Below are 11530 nucleotides of genomic sequence, written 5' to 3'. Positions count from 1 at the left end.
TCAAGATGGATTTAGGACAACTTTTCATTTTAGCCTGCAAGGCCAGTGACAGCGAGGTTATCCCAGCCCGAAAGCCAAGGAGCACTGGGAATTTCGGGGGACGCGTCTGTTCAACAATAGCGTCTTTCTACTCAGATTAGAGGTCTGCTCCCCCCCACTGCCCCGAGCGGAGGGCAGTGGCAGGGAGATTAAAAACACGGGCAAAAATCACACACAAGTCAGACGTCCCGTCCCTCGAGGGGCTCGCAAGGGCTCACGGTGTCAGCTGGCTGTGCCTCCCTGCCGCTGGGGGGTTTATGGAAATCGGGATCATCCCGTCCCACTCTGGCCACAGGGACAAAGGGGCACCACTGCCGAGCCTCCGAGGCAGCCCCTCTGCCAAGGCCATGCTCAGGCAGGGGGAAACTCAGGCAGAGAGGGCCCTTTGTGCTTGCTTACGGCTGTAGAGATGAGTGAAAATCCATGGGACTTTTCATCCTAATTAAAAGCAGAGGTCATCTAAGAAGAAACAGACTTTCAGAAAAGGGAACTGCTAAAGGAAAATGCGTTGTAAGGAAGTTCATGGACTTCAGTATTTGTAAAGCTGAAGTATGTAGTTTATTTATGTTTGTACTTCTGCTTAAGCTTTTCATGGGACATTTCAAAAACCCTCAGAAGAGCTCCCACAGATCTGGAATAATATGTGTACTAATTACTCAGCTCAATTTGAGCTCATGGCTTATGGGGCAGGCCCTGGAGCCAAGGGCCAGCTCCTCAGCTGGCTTACAGCAACCTGGCTCCATCCCACATGGCACTAAGAGCAAACAAACTCTTTATTTATTCAGTGAACTCCACCTGTCCAGGTGAATTCAAGCATGGAGATAGCTTTTGTGAAGTGAGGCTATTTAGGAACATGGGAAAAGAAAACCAGCAGAAGTTAAATGCTTTGGACTGACACCCACCATTTTATTCCTGACTGTCTAAAACTCCTATTTTACAGGGAAAACTCCTTTCAAAATACATTACACTTCTATTCCATATTATTATTTTTCTATATTTTTAAATCTTTTGTGCTGTCATTGCACTTTCAGGCCACATCACTTTTTTTTTATAGTCCCTTTTTCTTTTCTCTATCTGTCTTCAAAGAAGACAGAATATTGTTCCACCAGAAGGGGACCTATCTTGTCCAGAAGAAGACAATTAGAGTCCTTCTTTTATGCTTGGCATCATGGCAAAAGGAGATTGATACTTATTTTGGAATTATTACCTCCCTATTCATAAATCTTGTCCAGAAAGTCTTGCTCACATTGCCAGCCCACAGGCACACTATTGTAGGAAATACATATTAAATTCAGTTTTATCATTTACCTTTGGCTCCAGCTCAAGGAGTTTTAGATTCATAACAAGAGCCCTGTTTCCAATATCGATTTTTGGCACAGAAAAATGCTAATTTTTCAGAGGTCCTAAAATACAATGAATTTTCCAGCCTAGCTAAGAAATGTTACCTACCTACAGAAGAGATTTTTCATTAGCGTGTGACAGAGCAGCAGGTGGAGAAACCCCGTTAGTTACAATTCCAGTGTGCCTCTGGTCACCAAGCGTGCTTCTACACCATGAGGGAAGCACACCAGGAATTCCCAAACAGAAGTGTGACATGCTTCACTGCAATAATTTTATTATCTTCATGTAGAAATTTATCCTTCTCAGGACATCAGTTTCTCCATGGCCATCTTAAAGACCATGGTATACAGTCATCCCTGGGGTCCATGTAGGACGTGGTACCGACTCAAGGTCTGTACAGAAGAGATGCTGTTAAAGGTCCTTTTCCAAGTCATAATTTGGTTCCAACCTAACAGCCCAAGAGCATCCTTGAAGCACAGAGTGGATCAGGGAACGCTGCTGGTGTGATCGTCAGTGAGCCCCCGTAACCATTACACCGAAGCCGTGAACCTGCCCATGCTCACACCAAGGATTTCTGGCATGAGAACAGTCTCCTTAGCAGGGACCATCTGCTTCAGGGTCTCACAGAACTGCACTGAGCTGGCACAAAACTGAAAGAGGCCATGAAAAGAGCTTTACAGGGGATATAAACCTGCAGAGTCTACAGTTCCTCGGTGGATGATTTCCCAGCACTTTGCAGCCATTTGTACCTGTCCTCCCTCCCACTGAGGCCACTGCACTGGGCACTATCTCTGTGCTGCAAAGAGGGGAATGCAGCTCAGAACTGGCTGTCCCAGCAAGTGCACTCACAGCCACGAGCTAAAGAGATCTGACAGGGGCAGGGTGGTTGTGGGCAGCAACAGCCCCACTGTACAGCAACACTGAGCTCACAGCACATGACAGGAGTCCTGGATGGCTGTAAAGATCTTTGCTAGCAACTGAAAAGCCAGTTCCAGAAATGAACAAGATCATTTGAGAGGAGCAGGAAGGGGCAGACTGCAGTCCAGGCAGTCAGTGGGCTCAGGGTGCTCAAAGCCTACCCAGTGCTTGCCTGAGTCACCTCAGGTTCAACTTCACCCAGGGGTTGAGATAACTGTTCTCAGGCTACGTCACCAAGCAGGAGGAATGAAGGTTGCAGATAGCACTGAGCTGACTCGGGATGACCCAAGAGTCTCTGCAAACCTTATGGTGTTGTGCCCATTTCTCTCTATCCACGAGCTCCAGCCCGAGTTATCTGAGACACTGGTTTCCGGCGCTCAACAAGGAAGATGTAAAATAACAGAATTTGATCAGCTGCCAGGGATTTGACTAGGCTACAAAGACTTTGATATTTTACAGAAGCTCAGAATAAAAATCAGCTGCTGCTGTTGCCAAGTGTATGTTACTGTTTTCATTTTTTAAAAAAAGCCCTTTCAAGAACAAATAAAACCAAACAAAGACGTCTCATCCTCCTGTGCTTTCGTTCCAAGGCACACTCAGACAGGTTGGCTCACTGGCTATCCATTTGCCATATGCTTTCAAGTTTTTTCTTTTATTCACTCCCACATTTTAGCCCCTTCCATTTTAGAAGACGAACAGCTGCACAGATGCTCTATAAATAAACTACATAATTTATTGGAAGAGGTTTTTTGTTTATTTTTTTAAGCTACCACATATTCCCCAGTTCTATCCTTTTCCATCCTCTCTGTGAAACTGAGTAAAGTTCTACTGCAGCTTGGGTTTGTCTCTACAGTGTGCTCAACCTTATAAACAACTGTGACTTTTTAGCCACTAATAACAAACTGTATGTACTGATATTCATTGTAACTACTTTATAACTATGTTTGGTTCTAAATTAACTATTAGAAATAAATTTGACAAACATCCATAGGGTGGATATGTATCAGTGATACATAGAAACCTCAAATAATTCTAACTCTCATTTCTGATTCTCTGTGTACTTGTTAACAAATCAGTGCATTTTCAGGTAGACAGGCCTCTCATCCTGTTACCAAAAAGAGAATCTGTTTTGTCTGCTCAGAGGACAGACAGACCTCTCTGACTAAAATCACTAATCTCATTCGTGCATGCAGGAAATGTGACGAATGGCTGAAGTAGTTTATCACACAAATGCAACCATCAAGTCATAGAGAGAACGAGATATTAACCTCCACAAACAAATTCGTGTTCTATTCCTCAGCACAGCGGAAGTATACATTTAATGAGATAAGGATATGAAACACATGCTACTGATGAGAGAAGGAGCTTGCAGCAGCAGTACAGACATAGAAATGTCTCATCCTGTCCAATTAAAAGTAAATGCATTGGAAACTTTATTTTGGGAAATAGGGTTATATGAAATTTTGTCCGTGATATGTACAGGAGACTCTGAAACTATGTGCTAGGTCACTGTTAACGCTGGTTTTGAGGCTCAAATTAAATCTAGGTGCAGCTGGAGTTCACCACAGGTTATGTGGTAAGTTCAATGAGACCAAAATTTCACAGTTATTTCAAGCATGCTACTTATTTAGGCACCTAATGTTTCGTGGGAAGCCTGAAGCCAAGGAAGTTGCTGGAATATCCAGCACTCAGGAGTTAATCATTAAGACACTTGTATTTAGTTTTCTTCCTGACTCTAACTCCACAGTCTGTACTTTATGGATGAGGCATTCACTGAGGTTTTTCACCAATGAATAAGCCTGCTCTGAGTGCCCAGACAGGCCTTGATGGCTCAGCTGGATGAGCCAAACCTTGGACTGAGATTTTTCATGCAAGATTCCTAATGTAGGTTTTAAGTTCTCACTTTGCAAATGCTCATTTCCTTAAAATGTGCATTTTCTACAAATGTTTCTGAAAGCAAACATCTCTGCAAGGACAGCTGACGCAAGTGAATGGTGAAGAGTGCAGATTCAGAACGAGGTAATTAAAACTGAGCACGCACAAAATAGTTTGTGGTATTTAAACAGCTGCCGATGGAACCCAGTACAAGAACTTCACTGAATAACGATACAGATCATCGTTCCACAAGCCCTCCACAACACAAGCCATCAGCACAGCTATCAGGAGGAACACCCAACACAGCAGCACCTCCAGCGTGCCTCCTGCTACCACTGCTTTCCCCATGTCTGGGAAACAACCCATTCGATGTAAACAGGGCCAGAGCCAAAACAGTGACTTAATGTTTCATATACAGCTGCTTTCGTGAGAAAATGAAAACTGTTATAGATATTATGGACAGCTCCTGGTGGGGGGCCAGTTGTCTGGATCTGGTGGTTTGAACGTTTCTGTGCCACCTGGGAGAATCAGCTTCCCAAGCAAGTTTGGGCCAGCAAGGTCTGGCAATGCTGGAAGTGGGAATCTCTGACTTAGGCTAAATCAATTTAGAGCAGCATCAGAGCCTTGGGGGAAACAGCCTCAAGAGCTGGCATGTGGTGGGGCAGAAGGCAGTTTAACAGGGAAAATGACAATCCATAAAGAAAAGCAATGCCAGTTCACACTACTCATGATCTCAAAATACTGCCCTGGCATGCAGAAAGCTCTTACCTCCCTTGAGAAGTTACGGGCCGGCGAAATAAGAGACCCTTGTCCCCACACATGCACAGAGAAGGAGCTAGTAATATTCTCAAAATCATTTCTCTGAGAAACAAAAGCAAATTTCTGAATAGCCAGCAATGGAAGAAAACAGCCCTATGATTTATTGGCCTTGAGACTCTGAGAAGAATTCTTTGGGCTTTTTCCATTACAATTTTGCAACCTATGTTATAGCCACTGGGAAATTGTTTAGTTCCCAAACCATGCCCTCAGTCATAAAATCTGTGAAGATGATTCATTATTATTTATGTGGTGCCATGGGCATGCATGGCATTTTACAGACAACTAGAAGATAAAGCATCAGCCTTTAGAAGCTTAGGTGAATATGACTGTCCCCATGTATGGAAAGCAGCACTCAGCGGGTCCTAAAGCAAACATTCCTCATCCCTCAATGAATTAAGCAAGGATACTCACCTGGGATACTGGCAAGATTTAGACAGGAGAATACTTAGTAGACATGTAACTACTGTCTAAAAATTTGTGACATTATTTCATTAAAACTGTGAGACTTTTCAAGTCATGTGCTGTTTTGTAATGGTTTTGTGATGAAAATATACTTAATCTTGTATTACGAATTTCTGATCATATGCATGATAGCATGTGACCGTGTTGCTATGAAATCAGACCATATATTCTGCACTGCCTGGGAATTTTTTCTCTTTGTGCACTGGGTAGAAGCTCAGCAAGTTCCATCACACAACCCTAAACTTACAACATAAATTATTGAAAGAAAATAATTCTGGTGATTATTGTAAAAAGAAATGTGTTCCAGGCCTCCACATCAACTTCCTGAAGTACATAAAATCCACCCTTGTTCTGGTCCTACAGAGAATGAGCAGCTTTAGCTCTTGGTATAAAACAGTTTGGGACCATTTCACCTAGAAGGCAAAACTTTATCATGGCAGAGGTTGTGAAAGCAGCAATTACTGTCAATCAGCGTAGGCAGGAATCGTTTGCTGGACTAAGACATTTATGTTCATATTTGCATATACCTTCATCTCTAACCTTTGCACTACACATGACTTACTGGCTGAACAACCCGGGTATCATGTCTCCCCACCATACATTTGTTTTGAGAGTCAGATATAATGTGATTCCAGGAATTTTCATGTTGACTCTGCTAAGCCTCTAACACCCTCTCCTGTTTCTGTATTACTCAGTGATGTCTGTGCCTGCCTTTTTGGACAGCTGAGCAGAAAATGTACCCCAAATAAACAAATTAATCCACCTCTACATGAAGAAATGTCATTATTGCACATACAAATAAGGTACATATGAACAGAAACGGACAATTAAACAAGTCTGGTACATTGCATACACAGGCAGACATGTCCTGACCCTGTAACACCACCCTAGAACATTGTGGCACTCCTGCCAAGGAAACACCAGCAACACCCTCCCCTGAAAACAAGCGAGCTTGTTTTACAACTCAGAGCCTGTAAATAGGAGAATATTGACCTTTTTTTTTTGTTCACAATGGTGAGGGGCACAATTCTTCATAAAATGGGAGTAATTGTGTGTTTGATTCTTGTATTTAACACACAGATGAAAACCTGTATGGGGAGGGAGGAGAGGAGAGAAGCATCTCCTGCTGGTGTTGAAAACTCTCCCCACTCAGGTCTTATAATTCTCCAGAGGTGACTACCTAGCTGAAATACACCATAAAATGACAAAAAACCCCCTCCCTATAAGTATAATATTAAATTAAGAAGCCCCCAGGCTCTTAATGCACTCTCACATGTCAGGGCTGTCCCCTGCCAGGTGCACGACAGCCCTGTGCTCTCACCCTGTTTCTGTTCTGCATTTCTTCCATGTCAGTGGCTGTGCAATAGGTAGTGTAAACCTCTGCAATCAACATCAACAGAAGTGAAAGAATTAGCTGTAAAATGACTTACGGAGTAGCCTCTTCCTGAAAGCGATTGAGCAGAACTCTGTGGGAGGAAACAATATGCCACAGTAAGTAATGCAAGAGATTCTGTGTAATGTAAGATAAGAATCATTTTGCGATTCCCTCCCCCAGCCCAGTATTCCTTAGGGGAAAACTCCACAACCTCAAATGATCTCCTGATATTCTGTGTGCTGCCACAGGAGTAACAGCCAAAGAGCACTTCCAGGTGAGGGCTCTGGGGCTATTTCAGACAGGGTTTCGTAAGGCAGAGCAGGGCTTCGACAGCTCCTCCCGACCAAGGTAAAAGCTCTCAGCGTGGGATATGTCTTCATAGCAGTGGGACACACACTTTGAACCATCCCTCTTCAGGATGTGACGGCACCTTCCTGGGAACAGCACGCACATGTAAGGATGCTCTCCAGAATCACGGCTGTGCACTTTGCCTCATCAACTCCAACTCTCAATCATGTAACCAAATATCCCACTTTCCATTCCCCTCTACGAATCCGTGAGCCTCCAGCCTTCATTGCTGCAGCGTTACCATATGACAACTCTATCTGAAATAACAATAGCAGCAAAGCACTAATTTATCATCTCTCAGAGCTTTAATAAGCATTCTGTCCCTTTTGAATAAGTTAAATTACATTGTTTACTCCTGCTCTTCATTTCAGCTCCTCCTGCTCCTTTCTCTACCACATCCTTACCTCTTTCACATGCTGCCAAATCATTTGGTTCTTTTCCTTCTCATTACACCAGCTCCAGTCACTTGGATCCCTTTCCCCTCTCTACGACCAGAGACTGTTGAGCTGCTGGGTTTTTGCTGGCAGTGGCTTTCTCGAAGCAGCTAAATGAATTCCACCTCCAGCTCCAGCTGCTGCCATAAGCCTTCTTTTCGGAAATTAAAAAGGAGCCAGGAACACACGACACCACGTAACCCAGTGAGTACTCTGCAGGCCAATTTCCAAGTGTGATTTATAATCATGATGCCCTTACTACATGATTTTATTAAACAAGATCCAGGGAGTCTTAGCAGTCCTGTTTCTAAGACTGATGTTCTAATGGGTACCAAAAATACTGAATTGTTGCAGGCTGATCTTGAGGATTGTTTTGTCTTTTTGCAGCAATGCCAGAAATTACCATGTTACTAAATCAGCACAGCCCAACACCCCAAAGAGATTGATGCAAACTGATTACAAATACTTGCAATTTTTCACCAAGATAACAGTCCCTTTGTACTAGCAGTTAGAAAACCTTTTGATCAGAGGATACCTAGATATACACAGAAAGCTTTTCCAGCCTCCTGCTCTCAGTGGAAGACACAATTGTCTTGTTGCCCTGCCCATGCAAGCTCTGTGCCACTGGCTTGCCCCTGCCTCTGACACCAGACAGGCAATTCTCCAGCCAAGTGCCCATGGAGGAAAGTTCCCAAAGTGAAGAAGAGACAAGAGCAAAGCCCTACAATTATGTGGGTGTGGGAGGAGGGGTCCCTGTTAACCCTCTCACCAGCTGGCACAAGAACGAGGGTGCCAGTCCCCACCCTGGGATGCTGCACCTGCCCCTCTGTCCTGCTGTAGCTCCAGAGACCTCTGTGCTGCTGGAAAAGGACAGCTTCCACAGGGCAGCCTGAGGCAGCAACAACACTGGTAACAGCATTTGAATTCCCACCTTCTGTATATGGCACACGGATTTGGCCACTGCCTTCAAACACTACAAAAAAAGAGTAGGGATTTATAAATCTCTCTAATATATACTGCCCAGAAAGAAAGCTACAGACCAGCAAAATGAAGGGTGGTAGCATTTACCCCTATTTTTGAGAAACTATGACAAACTTATCCCTCTCTCTAGGTACTCTATACCCCAAAGTACTCATGGAATTCAGCCTTGTATAGAAAAAGGTTATTAACAATATCCTGCTGTCTACATAAGTATGTCAAGCAGCTGAACACAATTATGTGTTCCAACACTTTGGAGAGCTTGATCAGGCAGTTCACCTAAAGTAAACACAGAAATGAGGAGGAGGCAAATTACCTGCTTGGAAAGGCAGGAGGAGGAAAGGAGAAAGGGTGGAAGTTCTCACTCTAGCCCTCCATCAACTGAGATTTAACCAAGAATGACAAGGTCTAACAAATTGGAAATAATAACCAAAAACAGAAACAAGAGGTTTCATTAGAAGCTTCTCTCTAGGGAAACAGCCTCAGAGCATTTTCACTCTCACAGTTATTTTCAATCTTTGAGCTTGGTGCACACACAAAATGTTTTCCTGGGATGGAGCAGACTCTTGGACAACAAGCTCAAACACACTAACAGACCTGTTTTTTTTAAGATAACTTTCAGGCATCCCAAGCTGTCCAAGAACCCCAGGAATATGCAGACCACTGATTTAAAACCACTGAGTAGAAAACAATAAAATCAGTTGTTGAATAAAGTGTTACATCATAAATAATTAAAACTGAATGGCAATTTACTCTAGCATTTTTCACATCCAAGAACCCCTTTTCTCTTAAAAGGTTTAGCATCAAATTTCCTGAAAATCAGCGGTCAAAAAGGGTGGGGCTTTTCCCCTCCCTCAGAATTTTTATTGCATATATAAAGTTAGTAAGTGGTGAATACTTTGGAGTCAACCTGTAAAACCTTTTCCAACAATTAGATTTATGCACAACCATGCCCCACACTCTCCAGGGCTGTTTGCATGCATTTTTCTGCACAACAAACCACTATTGCTTTCTTGGAAAAGCTGGGAACACTGTGGCTCTTGAGGCAGATCCATACCAATTGCCACATGGAGCAATTCTGAAAAAAACCCAGCTAATATCATCTATGAGTGCCAGAGCAGAACAGTTTGTGTGCAACTGTGATAGATGTTACTAAAGAAAAAAAAATCTTTGGGGGTTAATACAAACATGGCTCAATCCGTATGTCTCTATATCAAGATCAAATAATGAGAAAAGTAATCAATTGTGGCTGCAAATATAAGAAATGTTAGTGGAAGTTTAACTTGGCATCTACCCAAAGCTGAAGAAACCTCCTTTCACAGTGAATGAGTGCTTGTCTGGCAGGAGTAATTACTGGGGCAAGCCTTCAGCTGGAACAACTTACCGAGGCTTTTACCTACAAGGACAGGAGCACTTACGTGGAGGGCTGTCAGAAAACTCTTACTCTCCAAAGAGTCTATTTGCTGTTTTGGTCCATTTTCTCCTTGTTGGAAGGGCCTCAAGCAGCAGGGTACGATGGAGCCCATGGCACCCAGCCAGCCACACTCCTGTTGGTGCTGCACCCACCAGCACAGCACCTGCCTGGGACCTTCGGCTCACCTGAGACTGAAACCCAAAGCAGCTCTTACTGCTTCAACACAGGCACCCAAACAGGCTCAGCTCTGGCCCTCAAGCACTGCCTGGAGAAACCATGGCAGGCAGGAAAGGGGCTGACAAACACACAATTCAAAGCCAGGATCATGACCCCACCCAGCCAGCTCCCTGCGGCCAGACACATCAGCTGCTCTATGCTGTTCCTTTCCAAAAACCTTTGCACTTGCAAACCCCAGCATTGCAGGGCAAGTGGGACGTGGGGAGGGATGTGCCCCACAGCCCAAGCACTGCCCACCCAGAGCAGGGCTGGCAGGCACAGAATTCCAGCCCTCTGGCCGAGCCCTCCACATCCACGCTGAGCCCGCAGCCACTGCTCCAGCTGGACAGCAATCCTGAGCAAACCTTCAGGGAGGGCAGCAGCCCCTTCTGCCTGGCCTGAGTGCCAGCTTTTGTCTCTTCCAGTGCTCTTTGGAACACCCACTGTTCCTAGGGGAGACTGTTATTACTTAGGGGCAAAATGAGCATGGTCTGTGCATTTAATGATGCAAAAGTGGAGCTGCATTGCTAAGGTGGCATTTGTGCATAAAGATAAATGGCTTATAATATTTTGCAGATGATGTGCTCTTTTACAACTAAAGATTTTTGGTTCCTTCTAAGCCCAAGGTTAAAAACAAAACCAGACAGTACAGACAAGACATTTCAGTTATGTCACAGAGTGAATTATTTCTACCCTGGGATAGCTCTCATGTTAATTATACTGGATATAAAAAAATACACCTTTCTGGCAGCAAAGGCAAAATCTTACTGCTGAAAGACTCTACTATCCCCTCACTGATGTCCTTGAGAGCTTGAGTTACACTGCTATCTGCAACTGTATTTAAAAGATTTCTTTCTTTCTTTGTGATAAAAATGGCAACTGCAATTTAGAAAAGAAAATAATGAGAAAATCTCACCAATAACCTGCAGCAGGTTTTCCAAGATTGTCTATTAAATTGACAGGAAAAGTTATTTCCCTTATATAAATAAAAGCATGGCCTTCCACTGCTCTCATGATGCAAAAGAAATTAAGACACTCTCTGTTCAGTTTCTTAAAGCTATTGGGTTACTTATTGAACTCGATGGAGAGCAGGAAGGGCTTTAAAATCCAGTAATAATCAAGGTAATAGGGCACCTCAAGCCAATTCCCCACTCTCAATGGGACAGGCAGGTTTCCACTTGGATCTTTTGTATCCTTGATATAAAACCTAACTATAAGGGGATTAGTTAAAAGCAGGTGATGGCAGCACAACCACAAAACTAGCTCGTTTGTAGGGCTCCCTTCCCTCCTCTTTGGCTAAAGGACACGAAT

The 11530-nt window shown here is 43.7% G+C and overlaps 1 protein-coding gene across 16 annotated transcripts in view; it reads right to left on the bottom strand.

Moving 5' to 3' along the window:
• FBRSL1 (fibrosin like 1) overlaps nucleotides 1-11530 on the bottom strand; it is a 374043-nt gene that overhangs the window by 269376 nt on the left and 93137 nt on the right. For 12 of the 16 annotated variants that reach the window (XM_017734940.1, XM_017734929.1, XM_017734930.1 and 9 more), the window contains one exon: nucleotides 6885-6920. The exons of the other annotated variants lie outside the window; for them this stretch is intronic. In XM_017734940.1, the coding sequence (XP_017590429.1) occupies nucleotides 6885-6920 (36 nt within the window). The remainder of the gene's footprint in view (nucleotides 1-6884; nucleotides 6921-11530) is intronic. 16 annotated transcript variants of the gene reach the window in all.

This window comes from Corvus brachyrhynchos, unplaced genomic scaffold (assembly GCF_000691975.1).
Source record: "Corvus brachyrhynchos isolate BGI_N302 unplaced genomic scaffold, ASM69197v1 scaffold114, whole genome shotgun sequence".
Classification (NCBI taxonomy): Eukaryota; Metazoa; Chordata; class Aves; order Passeriformes; family Corvidae; genus Corvus; species Corvus brachyrhynchos.
The sequence above is the reverse complement of the archived record's forward strand: the minus strand, read 5'-3'. Positions and strand labels throughout refer to the sequence as shown.